Source organism: Monodelphis domestica, chromosome 1 (genome assembly GCF_027887165.1).
Source record: "Monodelphis domestica isolate mMonDom1 chromosome 1, mMonDom1.pri, whole genome shotgun sequence".
In the NCBI taxonomy this organism is placed as follows: Eukaryota; Metazoa; Chordata; class Mammalia; order Didelphimorphia; family Didelphidae; genus Monodelphis; species Monodelphis domestica.
Genome location: NC_077227.1, coordinates 350,529,853 through 350,550,354, shown reverse-complemented (window position 1 = coordinate 350,550,354; position 20,502 = coordinate 350,529,853). Strand labels below are relative to the sequence as shown.

The following is a 20,502-nucleotide window of genomic DNA, read 5'->3' as shown; positions in this document are numbered from 1 at the left end:
GGCAAATACTCTCCCCCACCCCAAGCCTTCTGGCAAGGGCAAGGCCTGAGATAGAACAGAAAAATGCCAACTGGTCCCCCCAAGGGACCACGCCACCCACCACAGCCCCCTCCTCTAGGCACCTGAGACCCCTGGTCAAAGCCAGAAGCACCCAGTGCAGCCCCTTTCCAGATCCCCAGGCAGCCCAAGCCTTTCCCTGCCCCTGGTCCCCAGGAGCATCCCTCATCCCATCCATCCCGTTACCTTGAAGAAGCCAATGATGCCCACGCCGTATTCCACACAGTACTTGTCCAGCAGCTCCCGGTTCCAGGCGTCCAGGTTGACGTACTTGAGGATGTTCTCGTAGATGATGAGTGCGAAGCGGCCCCGGTCCTTATCAGTGAGCGTGGGCATGTCCCCCTTCCCGGGGGCGATCTCCGTGCGGTACTTGAATCGGCTGGACTCGAGGATGGCCACGATCTCCTGGCCCAACTGGGAATACAGGCTCTCCACAAACACGAGCACCAGGGGGTCGGTCCGGGAGGACGAGGACACCTTCAGGGTCTTGAGAGGGAGGAGGCGCGATGGTGTGATCTGGGGCTCCTCGTTACAGTCAGAGCCAGCAACGTCCCCCGAGGGCTCCAGGGTCCTCTTCCAGCCATACAGGTAATAGGCAGAGACGAACACGCTGAGCAGGCAGAAGGCGAAGAGCAGGAGCAGCACGGCCTGAGGGGACGCCTGCCTGCACAGCCTCCTGAGGCGCAGGGGGACGGTCATCCTGGCTCCTCAATGTTGCTTAGCAACCACTTTTACCCCCGGCCCCCCAAACTCTTTTCACAGGAAAAAAAACAAGGATTCAATCCAAAGCAATAAATTAAAAATAATTAATAACAGAAGCTGTTTGTGCACAGGGATGAAGAGGGACTGAGGGTGTCTTTTCTTCCCACCAGGGGGGTGGTCCATGGACTGGGCGGTTCTCCTTCCTCCTTGCCCTGTTTATGTCACCATGGCAAATCTGCTCCGAGTCCTGGGGCAGGGCAGAATTGGCCCAGGGACGTCAGTGCCTCCTGGGGAACCTGGGGTAGGAGTCCAGGGATGCCTTGACACAGGGAAGGGCTTTCATGCTGCCCAGGTGGGCCTGCTGGGGTGGCGGAGGCCAGCTCTAGAAGGGGAAAAAAAAGGAATCAAATCAGTTATCTGGAACAGAGGCAGCATAGGGGTGGCTGGGCATAAGTCAGAGAGGAGAAAAAGGGAAGGTCGGAGTTCACACGGCATCATACAGTTTCTAAAGTAAAGCACTAATGGGGGCAGATGGGTGGCTCAGTGGATGGAGAGCCAGGCCCAGGTCCTGGGTTAAAATCTGGCCTCAGACACTTTCTGGCTGTGGGACCCTGGGCAAGTCACTTGACCCCCATTGCCTAGGCCTTACCACTCTTCTGCCATACACAGTATTTTTTTTTAAACCCCAACCTTCTGTCTTGGAATCAATACTGTATATTGTTTCCATGGCAGAAGAATAGTAAGGACTAGGCAATGGGGGTCAAGAGACTTGCCCAGGGTCCCACAGCCAGAAAGTGTCTGAGGCCAGATGTAAACCCAGGACCTCCCCCATCTCTAGGCCTGGGAACTAATATACAGCATTGATTCTAAGACAGAAGGTAAGGGTTTTTTAAATAAATAAATAATAAAATAAAATAAAGCACTATGAGGACACAATAGAAATGTATTTATCCTCATCTTACAGATGGAGAAACAGGCTTAAAGGGATACATGAATTGCCCATGCTTATATGGATAACAGGTAAAAAAGGCATGACTGGAATCCAGGATTCCCCCAATACAGTTCCTTTGGGACCCTCATCCCTTCCAAGATATATGCTTGGATCATGACCAAAAGGTTGCAGTTTGGCAAGTGCTACCGTGTAAGACACAAGGGGAAAGGTGGAGAGATGGCTATGTGGTCAGGAAGCATCCATGCCGCTTTGTGGAATCATTTCAGTCATGCCTGACTCTTCATTTGGGGTTTTCTTGGCAAAGATATAAGAAAGGTTTGCCATTTCCTTCTCTAGACCATTTTACAGATGAGCAACCTGGGGGCAAACAGGGTTAAGTGACTTACCCAGGGTCACACAGCTAGGATATATCTGAGGCCAGATTTGAATCCGGGTCTTCCTGGCTCCAGGCCTGGCACTCTATCTGCTGTGGCACCTGGCTACCCCCACAGGCATATATAAAATGAAACATGCCTACGGGTAACTATCCCTAGCATTTAGGTAGGGGTGAGAGAATTTAAATGGCTTTTACTTGACTCTCACAGTTGGTTGTCAGAGCCAGAATTCAAACATTCTTCCTGCCTCCAGTAAGCAGAGGGGGTGGAGTGGGGAAGCTGAAGCATTTACTCTTCCTCTCTATTCTGAGAGGTGGGCTTCCTAGCTTCCATCTCTCAACAGGGAGCCATTTCTGTGGCTGGGCATGGTCAAGTCTCACATTCACAATAAGTGAGTGGCCACCAGGAGCCCAGTTTGCCAGGCGGGGCAGCTGCCATCGTTTGGGGGTTTCTTCCCCAATAGCGCCAGACCTCAAGCTGCTCCTTTACCCAGGTTGTCTGCTCGAGGCCTAGCCCAGAGTTGTGTTCCTTTCCCTCCTAGGAATTCATCCCCAGGACCCTGGTTATCCACTCTAGTCAGGGAAAGAGGGAGCCCCAGAAATCCCTGCAAGAGCCATGGTAGAAAGGGTCATGGGCTCTCCTCACAATGCTTACTGACTAATTAGTAGCAGAGGGGGACTGGAACCCGGTCTCCCATTTTCCAATCCATAGCTTTCCACTCTAGCCTCACTATCCTTCCCTAGAAAAGGAGATTAATGCCATTCACCTACTCAGAATAACATGAATTGATTACTTTTCCTGCCTAATCCTGTCAGTCCTATCCAGGTTAATTGCATCAGGAAGGGAGGGGCAGGGCTGCCAGTTAGATAAAAGGAGCCAGGTTTTCCCTTACTCATCAGGAGAAAGGATAAGGGGAAAGCATTTTAGTTAAGCTAAGCCAGGGATGGGGACAGAGGCTAGGGAAGCACAGTTGTTGTGTAAATAAAACCTTGACCACCCAGGAAGGCAAGATTCTTTCCAGCCCCAACCTCCCTCCCCCTCACACATATCCCACACTGAATGGCTTGCTCCCAACTGAGGGCTGGGCAGGGCGCCCGCCCTGCACACACCCACCTACCAAAGGCTCTCACTCAGAACTCAGGGCTTTTGAATCCCACTGGTACCACTAGCCTCCTCCAGATAGCTGGGGTTTCCCCCTTAGAGCCTTCCCCCTTAATTACCTCAATCTACCTCCAAAGGTAATTTCAGAGATGACCTGTACAAGGAAGAAAGAGTAGAGAGCTATCCAACAAACAGCCTGGCGGGCATTGCCAGACCTGGCTCACTAGGAAATACTAACCATATCCCGAGGCAAAGCAGGGACGAAATGGTAACTAGACTTCAGAAGTGAGCCTGACTGCTCTGCTCTCTGCCCCTACCCTATTCTCCTGGATAAGGTGCTGACAATAAAGAAAGATGCTCTTGCATCCATGGAGACACCATGGCAACCCGGAAAATTCGGAAAGTAGCCCAGTAACCCGGGCAGTCAAAATACACCTTCTCTCTAGGAAGAAACCCCACCCCCAAGATGTGGTCCTATTATCACCCCTCCCTAGAAGGTCCCCCAGAAATCCTCTGGTTTGGGGATGAGGGAGGAGAGAGGGAGCTTAACTTGGATGGTCAAAGAATTTGGGATATCAATAACCTGAAACTTTTGCAAATCACTAGGGCATTGAGGGCAAGTGGAAAGGGGGAGAGAGAGGGAGAGGTAAAGAGAGAAACAGAGAAAGAGACAGAGAGAGGGAGGGAGACACCGAGAGAGAGACTGAGAGAGAGAGGGAGGGGGAGAGACAGAGACAGAAAGAGAGGAGGGAGAGGGAAAGAGTGAGAGAGAGACAGACAGAAAAAGTGAGAAGAGAGAGAGGGAGGGAGGGAGATAGAGAAAGAGAGAGAGAGGAGGGAGAGGCAGACAAACAGGTTTTAGTAGGACCTGGGAAAGGAGCTTTGAGACAACATGGTATACAATGGAAAGAGTATTGGTCTTGGAGATAGGAGACCTGGGTTCAAATCTTGTTCCTGTCTCTTAACTAGATGACCATAAACAAATCCTCTCTGAACTTTAAATTTTCAGCTCTTTAAAATGGGCTTAGTAGCATCAGTAGGTCCCTACCTCTAAAAACATGCTGGCACAGTATCTAACTATGTATATAATACATAGTGTAGTATATAGTTGTAGATATCAGAGTGATATCGATCAGCCTAGATAGGAGGTCCCTCCATGTTCCAGGCCCAGGGCTCAGGACTAAACACTGGACTCCAAAGGAAAGTAGAAGAAAGCCTGAAGCTAAGAGGAGCTGGTCAGACAATGAAGGGAGGGATCAAGGACCAGGACCAGGAGGGAAAGACCTCAGTAGGAAAGCTTTCTGAGTGGGGAGAGCTATATTCAGCTCCCCCTCTCCCTATCAAGAATCCTCAGTTTCCTCATTTGAAAAAGGAGGGAATTTTAATGAGATAATCTAATATCCTTTCTAGCCTGAAATCCAACAACCTGTCACTGCCAGGGACCTCAGAAGATCTATGCAAAGTCCCACACACATCTCCCTGGTCCACCAATCACTTCAAACTCAAATTCTATCCTCCTAGGCAAACCAGAAAGAAAGTAGGCTTCTACCCTAAATGGGGAGAGCCTCTGTCCACTTCCAGGCATGCATTTTCTAGGACAGCAGAAGAAAAGGTAGCCCAAATGTGTATCACAGGAGCACTATCTGAGAAATGACAACCAGGGTTTCCGTGTCAGTGCCTGGAGATGCAAAGCAAGGAGACAGCCACTGGCACAAAGAGATTACACATTAAGCTTTAATTATCACCAAAGCCAGCAGCATGAGGGAGAAAAACACACACATACACACCGCTATGGACTAGGCCCCCATGATCTTACAGACACAGCCTGCCTCAGACAGCAGCAGCATCCCACCTCCCCAGAACTAGAATCCTGTAATGTTAGACCTTAAAGACTATCCAGTCAAACTCAATACTTCCACAGATCCTCCACTTCCTAGGGGATTAGCCTCTCCAGTGCAAAATACAGCCCAGTTAGGTCCTCCTCTTTCCTCTGATTCTTGTAAATCTTGTAAATGTCTTCTGTAAATCTTCCACAAGGAGAGCCCATCAAATGCAAATGGCAAGCTTTTCCTTATTCTTTTAATAAATTGCGGATATAGCTCTGGCTTTGTCTTCCCTTGCTTTTGTTACAGGACCGGTTCACCCACTTTGGGGTCATAAACATCCTTAATGATATATATGAAACCACTTTGTTAATGCTGAAAGAGTGCCATGGGAAGACCTAACCATCACTGATACTGTCTGTGTGATCTTGGACAAGGCACTTAACTGCCTTAGGCCTCAGTTTCCTCAAATATAACATGGACTGGAGAGCCTCTGAAGCTCCTTCCCACTCTGGTTCCCAAGATCCTTCTTATCTTTTAAGATGAGGGTCACTGAGAAGTGACTTTGCCCAGAGTTTCTGTCCCAGATCTTGTTTCATTTTCAGAATAAATTGAACTGAACTGGCGCTCTATCCATTGTGCTACCTAACTGCCCTGCAACTTCTAAACTTCACCTGCCTCTGGAGTACTAAGAAATTCATTCACACTAGAGCCAGAACCAGGGTCCAACAGACTCTGTTGCTTTAGTATTTGTGGGGAGAGGAGAGAGAGAATTGAGAAAGACGAATAATATTTGCCCCCATCCCTGCCAACACTTTATGTCCCCTAAAATAACTTTTGCTAAATGTGACAAGGGGTTCTCCAGGACCCCAAATACCATAAAAGAAGCAAGCTGTGCCTGGCTTTTAACATTGCTCCAATTTCCCCAGAGCAGAAGTCCCAGATTCAAACTCAAAAAACATCAAGGTGAAATTTGTCATGTTTCAGTACTTTCTGTTGCCACTTCAAACTGGTTTCACACCTTGCACTGTACCTCTGTGTGCTCTGGGGAGCCTGCAAACACCCCCTAACTGTAACGCAAACACTCCAATTCCTATCTGAACCCATCCATAAAATATGAGGATTGAACTCAATGATTCCTTTTCAGCTCTAGAATATAAAATTCAATTCTTGCATTAAAAATGCAGAATGAAACTCATATTCTTAGATGTGCCCAACCTGGAAATTTGTTTTGCTTAACTATGTATATTTGTTAAAAGGGTTTTATAACCTTGGAGCAGTTAAAGTAGTGGGGTGGATAGAGATGCCAGACCTAGAATCAATGAGGAAGACCCTTGGAAAATTACTTAATTTGTTTGCCTTAGTTTCCTCATCTTTAAAATTGAGAAAATAATAATAGCACCTACCTTCCAGGGTTGTTATGAGGATAAAATGAGGTAATCATTGTCAAGCACTTAGCAGTGCCTGGTACATAGTAAACTCTTTATAAATGTTAGCTATCATTAGGGCAGCTAGGTGGTACAGTGGAGAAGAGTGCCCAGCCTGGAATCAGGAAGATTTCATTTTCCTGAATTCAAATCTAGCCTCAAACATTTATTGTTCAAACTTGGACAAGTCACTTAACCCTGATGGCTTCAGTTTCCTCATCTATAAAATGAGCTAGAGAAGGAAATGGCAGATCTCTCCAGTATCTTTGCCAAGAAAACACCATATGGTGTCGCAAAGAATCAGACATGACTGAAAATGACTTTGCAAACTTTAAAGTACTAAATAAATAAATTAAAGCTATGATCATCATTTTTTGAGGGAAAAAATATTTGGTAAATTTTAAAAAATTTAATCCTATAAGTCAATTAATAATAAAGCCAGCAAAACTCATACACAGACTTTCAAAGTTGAAGGGAACAAGGGAACACACAGTCAATTCGTATCATAGCTATGATTTGAACTCTCATTCCCTGACTCCAAGTCAAGAACTCTTTATCATTCTGTCTCAGCAACATCTCCAAAGCATATTCATCCAGCTTTTAGGGTTAAAGCCCTCTAATGATGAGAAATTAATTTTTTCCTAAGACAGTTCAATAAACATTTAGGCAGCTCCAATAAATTCTTCCCTTACATTGAGCTTAAATGTGCCCCTGCATTTCTACCCATCACTTTAAATTCTCTTTTCTGGGATTAAGAGAAACAAGTCTAATCCTTTTTATACCCAAAATACTGTCAAATAGGGGTAGCTAGGTAGCACAGTGCATCAGGCCTGTAGCCAGGAGGACCTGGGTTAAAATTTGGCCTCTGATACTCTGATACTGTGTGACCCTGGGCAAATCACTTAATCTCAATCGTCTCACTCTTACCACTCTGCTGCCTTGGAACCAATATTCAGTAGCTAGTCTCTGACTTCAAGAACTCTATATGGGGTCTGTCCAAGGAGGAACCCAGTAAGACCATTAACTTTCCTAGTTCTGGTCATTAGCCTACTACCAATACAGTTTAAGAGCCTATAAGCTTTTTTTGGTTATTAAGTTACATTGTGAACTCACATTGAGCTTGCAAACCATGAAAACCTACAAATCTTCATCACAGGAATTGCTTCCTAGACACACATTCCCCAGTCTTATAGAAAGTAGGTTAATTTTTTTGGACCCAAATATAAGACTTTATATTTGTATTTATATTGCATGATTTCATACAATAAAATAATCTAATCTAATCAAATATAATAAGGTTTGGCCTCTTGTTTTAGCTAAGAACTTTTTAGGCCCCAATTCTCTTATTCCCTGTGTTAGCTATTCCCTCACTTCACCAGGTCACTTACAGATTTTATGCCATTATGTTTCCATCAAAGACACTGGTAGAGGCAAAGCCAGACCTCTGTTTATAGGCCACTGAAGGCCTTCCACTAGGTTGACATTGATCCATTAATCACAATTCTTTGCATCCAGTTATTTGCAAAAGGTTCTCAGTCCAGCTAACAGAATGAACATCTCTCCATTTACTTCCATTTTGGCTTATGAGGATATCATGAGAGCTTTCTTCAAATGCCTTGTTAAATTCAAATACAGTATGTGTATGGCATAATTTGGCCCTGGGCAAGTCATGGCAGGGATTAGGGATGGAGCCTTCTGGACTCCCAAGTCATATAGATGGTGAGCTGGAGCCTTAAAGGGAATGAGAGTCAAGAACAGCTGTGATAACTCTTAGGACAATGAGAAAGACAGTGAGGGAAAGAGATGCTGCTCCTTTCTCCCCTCCTGCCCCCCCACCCCCCAAGCACCTTAAGACCAGTGGGATTATATAATGGAATATGGGATAAAACACCAGAATAGAAACAGGACCAAGTGGATCCCAAAGTCATGGGCATCACACCTAGCAGGCGCAGCTCCTCATACCTGGACAAGGGTCTTGGAATTTCATTAAGATGCTTAAAGGGGAGCTGAGAAGATAATCGCCACTGGGGTCAGTGCATCCTTCCTTCCAGGCTAGGAGCAGGACTGTTTGGGTCTCGGTTCCATTCCTCAGAATTCCGCCAGAATTGGTTGGACTTTCTGTTCAGGTTTGACCTTCAGCCTTAGCAGGCAACTCCTGCAAACGGATGAAGTAGAAAAAAAAATCAAGAAGAAACCTTAGTTATCATCTAGTCCATCACCTTTTATAGAGAAGTCTAAGGATCGATGTGGGAAACTGACTGATGCGCAAAGTCACCTAGTTCAACGGCAGAACCAGGCCTAGGACCAGGTGCCTCCCAGCATGTGAGCTGATTTGTCAAGGACTTGGGCTTGTAGGACAGAGAATAGGGCTCCTTTGTAAATCAGGGGAACTCCCAAGGAAGGAAAGGCTGGAAGACAGTCATGTGGGAGCAAAACAGACTTCTTGCCTGCTGCCTGGTGTGTGTTGGGGTGGGGGGGGAGCTTTTTCCAGAGGGATTGATAAACATCTTTGTTCCCCACACAGGCCTTAGATACTTTTGCATTGTTCCAACAAAAACCAGCAGGACAAGGAAGGGGCTGTTAAACCATGAGATTAAACAAATTGAGGAGCAGAATAGCCAGGGTCCAATTTCCATCCCGAAGGCCAGCTAACAAGTTATCTAAGGCAACTGCCAAAGAGGCTTAGAGGCAGAGTTGGGGGGAGTCTCTCTTGCCTGAGACAGAATGAAATAGAAAAATCTTCTTCCAGTTACTGCCAGGTCAGGATCAGCTTGTTATATAACCCAGGCTTCAGTGACAAAGCTATTTGTAAAGCAGTACCAGGAAGGGACTGTACTGAGGCCCTTCAAAATCATGTGGCTCTCTTCCCTATGACATCCTCCTCCCACCCCCAAGATTCACCCCAAACCATCAGAGAACGACAATGGCCCCTAAGACGAGAGCAGGATCTCAGAACACAGACTCTCCTGACTCCAAGGGCAGCTATAAAACACAGGCTATCAGGACACAAACAGGAACACAGAGAACATCTAGTCCAACCTCCTTGCTGTACAGGAAAGGAAACTGAGGCCCAGAGAAAAGAAGTGACTTCTTGGGCTCACAGAGCAATTAAACAGAAGACTCAAGACTCAATCCCAGGCCTCCTGCTGCCCAGAGTGGGACTGTTGCTTTTTACACTAATCAGGATGCTGCTTCTTTCTTAAGACCTGCTAGCATGCCCAGGCTTGTTCCCCAAAATTTAGAGTTTTAGAAATATCAAGTGACCTCCAATTCCCAGGAGAATTTGAGGAATGGGAGGGTGAAGCAAGGAAATGACAATCAGAAGACCGTTGGGAGACCTTGGAAATTTACAGAAATTGTAGGGGCAGTTGGTTAGCACAGTGAAAGGTAAGCTAGGTAGCACAGTGTATGATAAATTACCAGACCTGGAGTCAGAAGGACCTAGATTCAAATCTAACCTCAGACACTTCCTAGCTGTGTGACCTGGGCAAGTCACTTAATCCTGTTTGCCTCAGCTTCCTTATCTGGAAAATGAGCTGGGTAAGGAAATGGCAAACCACTCCAGTATCTGCAAAGAATTGGACATGACTGAAAACAACTGAACAGCAAAGGTGGGCAAGAATTTGTTGGGTTTCATCCCCTTTGTACACACTAATTTATGACTTGATACTGATTTATTCTCTTCAGATTCTTCTAGACTGGGAGGAAGGTGGGGGGCAGCAGAGATACCTAGAGAATAATGGGATTCATGACAGACAATAGCCCTGTTGCTCCAGCTCTCCATGTCCACTGGATGTGACTCAGAGTTCCCAGCTGCCATGGAAATGACAAGCAGCATCTGGGGTCAGGAAGGCAAAGGACTGACACAAGAATAAGCAAATAGATTTCTGGCCCCCCTCTCATGAGTCAAAAAAAAAAATAATAATTGGAACCAACCTCACCCCATAACAAGCAGGTCCTCAGGGCCAGCGGTCTTTAGAAGTTTCCATTTTCAGTGTCTCTCCTATCGGTTCCCTTGTTTCTATTGTCACTGTCCCCTAACTCAAGGTACAATCACCTGGACTATTGCAATTGGTCTCCTGGATTCCAGGCTTCACCCTCTACCCCTTTCCAAACCATCCTGTCCATGTGTCAGATAAATCCCACTAATCTAGAGCTCTGGTCATGTTATTCTCCTCCTCAAACACCTTCAGGGACTCTCTGTGGTTTACTGAATCAAGTCCAATTCCTTGGTGTGGCATTCAAGCCCTCTATCTTATCTTTCCAACCCTGTTCTACCCTCGACAAAGTGGGCTGACTAGCACTGGCCTCATAAATGTCTTCATGATTTGGTTCACACAGGCCCCCCTTTGGTTCTATCTATTGAAATTCTACTGGGGGCAGCTAGGTGGCTCAGTGGTTTAACAGCCAGGCCTAGAGATGAGAAGTCCTGGGTTCAAATCCAGATTCAGATACTTCCTAGCTGTGGGGCCCTGGGCAAATCATTTAACTCCCAATTGCCTAGCCCTTGATGCTCTACTGCCCTGAAACCAATAAACAGAAGTAATTCTAAGATGGAAAGAAAGGGTTAAAAAAAAAAGTGTCCATTCTTCACCAGCTCAAATGCCACTTCCCCTCCAGGAAGTCTTCCCTGACCCCTACAGTCAGAAACAATCTTCCAATCTTGCATTAAATTCTGAGGCATTTATCTTGCTCTGTTTACCACTAGAGTTATTTAAGTTCACGGAATTTCCCCCACAAAGTAGAAATGCCTGGGAGAGCTGGAATTGTCTCATTTATTTTTTAATCTCCCTGGAGCAGTAGCTGAGTATTTTGGAAAAGGCATTGATTTTGAAACCAGAATAGTTCCAATCCTAACTCTCACATACTTGCATGCCTTGGGCAAAACACAAAATATTTCTGGGCCTCAGTTTCCTTTTCTGTAAAACAAGAGGTTTGGCCTCTGAAGCCCCTTCCAGCTCTAGCTAGATCTATGACCCTATGACTCCAGGACATAGCACAATACCCCTGTCCACTTACAAAATGGTGGCTAAATGTAACAATACCACAAAACACTTTGGCTACCTTCTACAGTCAGTCAGTCAGGTAAACCAAGTACTGGAGATAAAGGATGAAACTGAAATTTCCCCCGCCTTCAAAGCTTTAGACGCTATCAGATTAGACATCATGGACATAACTATATACAAAATAAATACAATTTTTTGGAGAGGCATTGGTAACACGGAGGAAGTGGAAGAGAGATCAGGAAAGGCATCAGGATTTAGATCAGGAAGACCCAAGTTCAAATGTTGTTGCAGACAGTGGTGTGATTCTGGGAAAGTCACTTAAGTTCCCTCAATATTAGTTTCCCCATTTATGAAATAGAGAGAATAGCACCTACCTCATAGGATTATTTTATCAACTGAGATAACGTACATAAAGTGCTTTGCAAATCTTAACAGAAATCCTAGCAAATATAATAGCTTAAACAAAAATACCTCTTACCTTCTGTCTTAAAATCATTAGTATTGGTTCCAAGGCAGAAGACAGTAAGTACTAGGCATCTGGCATTCAGTGACTTGTCCAGGGTCACACAGCTAGGAAATATCTGAGACCACATTTGAACCCAAGTCCTCACAGCTCTAGACCCAACTCTATCTATTGAACCACCCAGCTATTATTAGCAGGTGGTGTCAGAGGTGAGCCACAGTAATTGGATTTCACTTTCAATAGAACCAAAGACTAGCTAAACAAATTGTGGCACACAAATGGAATGGAATATTGCTGGGCTGTAAGAAGTGATTTGTGTGAGTGATGAATACAGAGAAGCATGGAAAGACCTATGAAGTGATGCAAAGTGAAGTAAACAGAGCCAAGAAAACAGTATCCCAGAGATTACAACAATGTAAATGGGAAGAACAATAACCCACCAAATAATCAAAATGTAACAAATATATAAATATAAATAATGTCAATATAACATATAAAATAAAATGTAACAAAAGTATAAAGCTCAAGCAAGACTTGAAGGAAGAAAGGAGAAGGCACTCCCAACCTGCCTCTTCTTAGAGGTGGGAGGTCCACAAACATAACTCATTGCACATATTCTCAGACTTTTTACTGATTAATTGTGCTGATTTTTTCCTCTCTAAAAATCCTACTTATTATATGAGATAGCTTTCTGGGAGGTGCAGGAAGAAGATACTTGGGAAAATGATGATGACATAAGAAACAGAAGACATCAACAAAAATTTGGTATTTTAATAAAGGTAGACAATAACTGAGGAGCCAAGGCAGGATGGCACAGGAGATTTAGGCAGCAGGGTAAGACTAAGCACATGTGACTCATTTTTAACTGACATCTCCAAGAAGGTCTCAGTCACCCATCTAAGTGGGAATAAGGATAGGAATGGAGATGAAGACCAGATAAAGACTGGAGAATCCAACAGTTGAAAGTGCTTTCTCTCTAGCTATCTGGAGAATCTTCCCTTCCCAAAGATCTCTCACTCCTAGGCATGCCTGCCATTGAGCTACCCCGCTCCTTTTCTCTTGTTCTCTATCTCCAAAGTTTTTTCTATTCTTTAAATATTTTTTTTAAACCCTTACCCTCTATCTTAGAATCAAACCTGTGTATTGGTTCCAAGACAGAAGAGCAGTATGGGCTAGGCAATGGGATTTAAGGGATTTGCCCAGGGTCACACAGCTGGGAAGTGTCTGAGGCCACATTTGAACCCAGAACCTCCCATCTCTACGCCTGGTTCTCAATCCACTGAACAACCCAGCTGCTCCTGGGTTTGTTTGTTTTTTTAATCTATTTTTAAAAATTAGTTTTCCAAATAAAATAATGTTTAAAAAAATTAGTTTTCCGTGATGTATTCTATTGGTTTTTTACATTATCACTATTTCTAGTATCTCTCCCCCTCCTCTTCCCAGAGTCATCTCATAACAAATAGTATTTTTCAAGACAAAGAGAGAGAAAATTCAGCATAATTGATAACATCAAGGGTCTGAAAATAAGTACAAGGAACAACTTTGTGAGCCCCACACCACCTCTGCCAAAGGTAGAGACCCATCTTATCAGTTCTTTGAACCACATCCATTCTTTATAATTTCATTCAAATCTTTTCTAATGGCCTTTCCAATTTAAAAATCAGGTACCAAACAGGTCTTGATTTACACATGTAAAACCCAGTGGAATCCTGTGTCTGCTATGGGAGGGGCATGGGGGGAAAGAAGATGAATCTTGTAACCATGGGAAAATATTCTAAATTAATTAATTAAATTAAAATTTCCAAATTCAAAAAATAAAAATCAGGTACCAGGGATATAAATATAAATGAGAACTAGCACCTACCTTCCAGAAGCTTATATTCTACTGAGGGGAGAAATTCAACATGTAAACAAGTAAATACAAAATAATATCAAACAAATAATGACTTAATTTCAGGAGAGTTCTTATAACTGGGAGAGTGGGATCCAAAGAAGTCTTGTATAGAAGGCACACTATTTACTGTAAGACAGTATCTCTAAAACTCTTTCCTATAGCTTTTCATAAATACATCATACTAAATTAATTTAAATGCAGAAGGGGAGGAAAAATACTATAGTGGGAATTGAGATTCCCTGGGTTCTTTTCCTAACACTCCCCCATCCCCCATGTAACCTTGGATTAATCATGTCTCTCTGGGCCTCAGTTTCCCCATTTGTAAAATGGAGGAGTTCGGATTTAAATGATCTCTAAAGTCCCTTTCACTTCTGACAGGTTCTGATCTTGGACTTCTTGACTATAAGGCAGAGATGCCTTGAGCTTTCCCCAGCCTTATACTAATTTCCCTCCTGAAGACTGCAGGGTGATTGAGCAAAGAAAAACTGAACTCAGTGGGAAATGAGGGGAGGCCCCTGGCTCAGGACAGCTGTTCAGTGAGTGTAGCCCTACAGGGGCACAGGAGATCATGCCCTATAGTTCTAGGGAAATTACATAAACATCCTTCAAAGAAACAGAAGCCAAGTCCAAGAGTCTGTTTCCCTTCTCCCCGCCCTCTCCCTACCCCTTTCCCATCCCCCACTATGGAGTCCTTTTAATAGTTCCACCTCCCAACTCCCCCATTGTTTCCAGTATCCTCAGAGCTTGGAAAATGCATGATTTCCTTCAGCCCTGGGCTCCTTCTCAGTCTTTCCTCCTCCCTAGCTGGCTGGCAGCCACTTAGTCTCCTCCTTGCCCTAGCACAATGAAGAGAAGCACCCCTGTCTGCAGGCACATGCCCCATCCTTGCCAGCCCTTGCAAGAATGTTACAGGAGACCACCCCGAAATCTTAGAGAAGGGCTAAGTCCTACCAAAGGCACAGCCTTGCAAACGCATACACACACACACTCTCATGAGACACAGACACACAGAGACAGAGACTCCGGCCTACTATTAGCATAGAAAAGGAAAAGATCATAGTCCTAGCTGGGTGACCCTGGGCAAGTCACTTAACCCCAAGTGCCTAGCCTTTACCACTCTTCTGCCTTAGAACCAATACTTAGTATAGATACTAAGATAGAAGGTAAGGGCTTAAAAATCACTGCGTAGGAAGCATGGAAACCTCCATCCTGATCCTGGATTTACTTTGTGCCAATCACTCTCCTCTGGGCTTCAGACTCATCACCTTTGAAAAGTTGTGTGAAATGATTTTCTTTGGTCCCTTTTGGAAGCTAACGTTCTACAATGCTCAATCTAGCTATTTTCCTGTCTTCCTTAACTCTTCCTCTTCTCTAAACAGGCACACCTCCCTATCTCCTTCCTCATGGGACCCTCAAACCATGTTGGTTCATTCCTGATTCTATATTGTTGTTGTTCCAAGAATACCCACTTCGTTCATCACTCTTTTTCCAAAACACAGGAACAGGAACTAGAACCATGTTTTGTTTTGTTCTGTCTTAAGACAAATGGGCAAGGGCTAGATAGTTAAGTGGACTTGCCCAAGGTCACAACAGCTAGGAAGTGTCTACAGCCACACTTGAACCCAGGATCTCCTGATGATGTCTTCTTGACTCCAAGCCTGGCCACCCTTGTTGCCCCTGGACCTATGATTTCACCAATAATGCCTTGCCCTGGGTAAGCCAGTATATATGTTGTCAAAGACTTGATTCCCAACATTCCTGGCTCTGAACTCTGCACACCCAGTCTCAGACTTCAAATCTAGGCTTGGTCCAAGTTCTCCCACCTCCAAAAAGCTTTCTCTCACCACTCCAGCCCCATACTCATTCATTCCCTTTTGTGAGCTTCAAAGATGCTTATGGCCTGTAACACCATTCACTTCTTCAGCAATTCTCCCAGTACATAGTGTCTTATCATATCACTTTAGACTTCTCTCCAACCAAATCATCTAACCCTCGAGTTTCATGTCTTGTCATTACTCTCTGATAGCACTTAGCATAGTGGTAAGGTAGATAGAATTCAGGGCCTGGAAGCAGGAAGAGCTTTGTGATCCTGAGCAAGTCACTAAACCCTGTGTGCCTCAGTTTCCTCATCTGTAAAATGAGCTGGAAAAGGAAATGGAAAACTACACCAATATCTTGGCCAAGAAAACCCCAAAGGAGGACATGAAGAGTCAGGAACACGGCTGAAATGAAGGAACAACAACAATACAGCACCAGGTATCCAGGAAGCACTCAAATGCTTAATGAATTTGGTATATAATGCAGGAAGTCTTAGAGTATGGAATAGTAGAGCTAGGATAAACCTTAGAAATGACCTATTCTAGCCCCCCTCATTTCAGAAAACTGAAGGAAGAAAATCTTAGAACTAGAAGAGTCTTTAGAGATTCGTCTAATCTAGTCACTTCATTTTAAAGATGAAAAATCTAGGGCCAGAGGGTTTGAGTAACTGATCTAAGGTTGCAAGTCATTTAGTGGCACTGGATCCCAGGAGATCCCAAGTTTCACGGCTCCTAGCCAAGAGCTCTTTCTCTTCCATCATGATTCATTTCTGTGAACCTGGCAAAAGCTGTGATTGTGTCTGGGCAAATAGTACTTAAGGGCTGGTATGCCAACTATTCCCACTCCAGGAGTAGTTTACTCTTATAAAAAAAAAAAAGACTAGAATTCATTTCTTCCTTCCCCCAACCTCTCTTCCTCACTCCATCCTGCCATGCCAGACACCAGCTCAGGGCAGGTTTTTCCCTTATCCATAGAATCAAATTTAACCAAGTTTTCCTGCACATTTACTTCGTGCCCAGGGTACTATAAAGGACACCAAGGTCCCAAACGTGATCTCTGCCCTTTGGGAACCCTAATGAGGTCTGGGTTAAAAAGGATACAATTATGTGAAGAAGCCACAAGGTCAGACAGAGCCTAGCACTCTGCCAGGAACATTCAAAGCACTGAATAAAGGCTTGGTGACTTTAATCTTTGATTTAGAGATGGAAGGACAAGGAAAGGTTCAAGACAACAATAGATGCCAAGAGGCTGACTATAATTGATAATCCAATTAAGAATACAGTCTATGCTAGGTCAAGTCACTCTGAAAGACACAGGAGACCTGGGGGCAGCTAGATGGCTCAATGGATAGAAAGCCAAACCTGGAGACAGGAGGTCCTGGGTTCAAATTTGACCTCAGACACTTCCTAGCTGTGTGACTCTGAGCAAGTCACTTAATCCCCATTGCCTAGCCTTTACTACTCTTCTGCCTTAGAAGGGATACTTAGTATTGATTCTAAAACAGGAAGTAAGGGTTTAAAAAAAATACTTAAAACGCTGATCAATGCACTAACCAACCATGATTCCAGATGACCAGTGATAAAAGAATGCTACCCAGCAGAGAGGTGACAGATTCAAAATACAGAATGAGACATACATTTTTGGACATGACCAATATAGAAATTATTTTTTCTTGACTATATATTTGTTACAATTTTTGTTACCTTTTTTTCCCCCAGTGGGGGAGATAGGAGAGAAAATAAATGCTTACTAATTGGAAAAAATGTTTAACAAAAACAATTTTTAAGAAGCTAAGCCTACCACTTATATGTCACAGAAAGGGAGAAATCACTTTAGCCTGGAGAGGTCAAGGAAGAATGCAGAGAGGGAGTGGGATGGATTTCAACTCCAGGCTTGAATGTTGGGGCTGCTCCCAAAAGCCTGGAACCCTCAGTCCCACCATAAACAAGTGACAGAGCTCAAATCAAGTGACTAGAGATCACCTAGTTTAATTCTAACCCTCATTTTACAGGGGGTGGAAAATAATCTGATACCTAGGAAGGAAAACTCTACCAAAGTTGAGCAGCAGGTCAGTTAAAGCATAAATTCTAGTGGAAGCTAGGTGGCTTAGTGGATAGAGCACCCAGGCCTGGAGTCAAGATCTGGGTTCAAATGTGGCCTCAGATTCTTCCTAGTGATATAACCCTGGGCAAGTCACTTTGCCACCCCCATTTGCCTAGCCCTTACCCTTTTGTCTTAAGATTTGTTACTGAGACAGAAAGTAAGGGTTAAAAAAAAAGTGAAGTCTAAAGCTTGAGTCTCCTGACTTCCTGGCCCCGGCTGGGTCCCCACCTTGTCATCTTTTTCTTGCACTGCATTAGAGACTCAGACAAAGGCTCACAGAATGGAGGAGAGGTGCTGCATGCTTTTCAAGGAGCGCAGGACCTGGGAAGGGAGTGTGCTGCTCCTTTCAGAGGATAAGGGGCCTCCGGACGAAGCGGAGCAGATACAGAGTGTTAAGACCTGGAAATCTGGCAGGAGAGGAACTGGGAAAAGGCCAGCTGTGGGCCTCATGGAAACTGATGAAACATTGCTTCAGGTGGCCTTGGCTTGACTTTCAGGGACTCTTGTTTATGCTTTCTGTGTACACAAGCAAAGGCCCCTCCAGCCCAATGGCACAAAGTGCAAGAAGCAGCTAGAGACGCCGGTGAGGAGCTGGCACTGCAGGGTTAAACATGCCACACCTGACACCCACATGGGACTAGAGGAAGAAAGCTCCAACTAAGCCACCAAGCAGGCTCTCTCACTTTTTAATTTTGGCCCCTCCCAAACGGAGTCTCACAGGGCTGGGCCATCCTGCCTGACCTTAGTGTGATAAGTGGCAAGTTTTGAAATGTCCCCTAGGATTGAGCAATCCCCAATCCCCATAGCTGGGAAGGTAGGGACATGCCTCCTAATATGAGAGCTCACTTGGCCACATCCAATGGACCCAAGGGAAGGATAGAAGGCCCAACACAAAAGGGACAAAGGAAAAAGAATGGGAAATGGGCAAGGCCCCTGCTTGGAGGATGCTGGGGCCTTGGCAGGCCAGGAGTTGGGAGAGTTGGGTCCTAATCTTGACTCTCCCATAAACTAGATGTGGGACAAGCCACTTTCTTCTTCCTCTCAACCTTGGACCTGTGGCATTCTGAATTGTATGTTTCGCTTTATTATTTTTTTTAACCCTGATTTACCATCCTAGTAAGACAGAAGGGCAAGGGCTAGGCAAACAGGGTTAAGTGACTCGCCCAGAGTCACATAGCAAGGAAGTACCTGAGCCCAAATTTGAACCCAGATCCTCCCAATTCCAGGTTTGGCATTTTTATCCACTGTGCTACCCAGCTCTGTACATTTGAAGGTCCTTTCTATGATCCCTAACATCCATTTCAAGGGTCAGTCCAAATTCGAGTTCAAAGGGGATCTCTGAAGCTTTTTTTTTCCCCCCCTATCTACATTTGATCTGATCACTCAAATCCAATATGCCACTTAATAGGTTTGCCACTTTGTGCAAATCATTTCAGTACCCTCTGATTTTCTTCATCCTTAAAAATAGATTAAAAAATAAAGTGAAAACAACAACAACAACAACAAATTGGAGTTCATCTTACCCCTAGCCAAGACTCCAGGATCCACTTTATCTTGCATTTTTTCTAGTCTCAAGGGAAAGACACTTGAAATCTAGTCCAGATTTAGTCAGGTATTTGCAATGCAACTTCCCCCAAATCACTTACTATTTCTGGGCCTCATTTCTATATCTGCCAAAGGGAACTGTACTTCCTGATTTAACACTACCTATATATGCAATTCTTTTCCTTAAAAACCTTCAACATTGCTTCACTGCCAACAGAATAACATTTTCTATCCTGGCATTCAAGGCCCTCCATGGTTAGATTTCAGTTTACCTCATCTACCACTAATATACAAAAGCCTGCTCCATCGAAACTAATCTATTCTGTGTCTGCTCAGAGAGCCATTTTCACCTCCCTCTGTGAGATGTCCTTTTTTCATCCCTCCTTCCAATTTTACCAAGACCCAGCTCATGTCTTAATTGCATTCAACAAATATTTATTAAACATCTATTATGTTATGCTCTATACTGGAGGCTAAGGATACAAAGATGGAGAAACCTCCTTAATTACCGTCTTCAAAGGAGCTTACAGTATTACAGACAAGAATATGAAGAACACTCAGCTCTCATACCAGTTGTAAAACAAATGCATAGTGAAGGTTCAGAGTTAGATGATATATTCAAGAAGGGAGACATCGGGGGCAGCTGGGTAGTTCAGTGGATTGAGAGTCAGGCCTAGAGACAGGAGGTCCTGGGTTCAAATATGACTTCAGACACTTCCCAGCTGTGTGACCCTGGGCAAGTCACTTGACCCCCATTGCCTAGCCCTTACCACTCTTCTGCCTTGGAACCAATATACAGTATTGACTCCAAGATGGAAGGTAAGGGTTTAAAAAAAAAAAGAAGGGAGACATCAATTACAGTTGGGGGGTATCAGAGGAGTCATCACAGAAAAAGTGACACTCCAAGCCGAGCCTTACAAAAAGGAAAGGGTTTCAAGAGATTAGATATGAAGAAAGTCCACGAGTAAGCAATGAAATCTAGATAGGAAAGAGCTGCCCAAGAACTGGGAGCCCCAGCCAGTCCAACTGGGCTGAGAGGGAGCACATGCGAACAGAAGTCCTAGGTAATAGTGGTGCTGAGGAGGTTGGAGCCAACTGGGGAGGTAGGAGGACCTCACATGGGAGGGTAAGGAATGCTTATCCTATGAGTAACAGGGAACAATTAAAATCTCTGAGCAGGAGAATGGATACAGGTTTAGAGGATCAAAGATTCAGAGTTAGAAGGGACTTTATAGAG

At 44.4% G+C, this 20,502-nt stretch overlaps 1 protein-coding gene across 1 annotated transcript in view; it reads right to left on the bottom strand.

Moving 5' to 3' along the window:
- Nucleotides 1–8,595, bottom strand: part of NDST1 (N-deacetylase and N-sulfotransferase 1) — a 47,414-nt gene extending 38,819 nt beyond the window's left edge. The window contains exons 1-2 of the mRNA XM_003339560.4: nucleotides 8,399–8,595; nucleotides 244–1,141 (exon numbers count right to left, since the gene is read on the bottom strand). Of these exons, the coding sequence (XP_003339608.1) occupies nucleotides 244–756 (513 nt within the window). The 5' untranslated portion in view covers nucleotides 757–1,141; nucleotides 8,399–8,595. The remainder of the gene's footprint in view (nucleotides 1–243; nucleotides 1,142–8,398) is intronic.
- Between the last annotated feature and the right edge of the window lie 11,907 nt (nucleotides 8,596–20,502).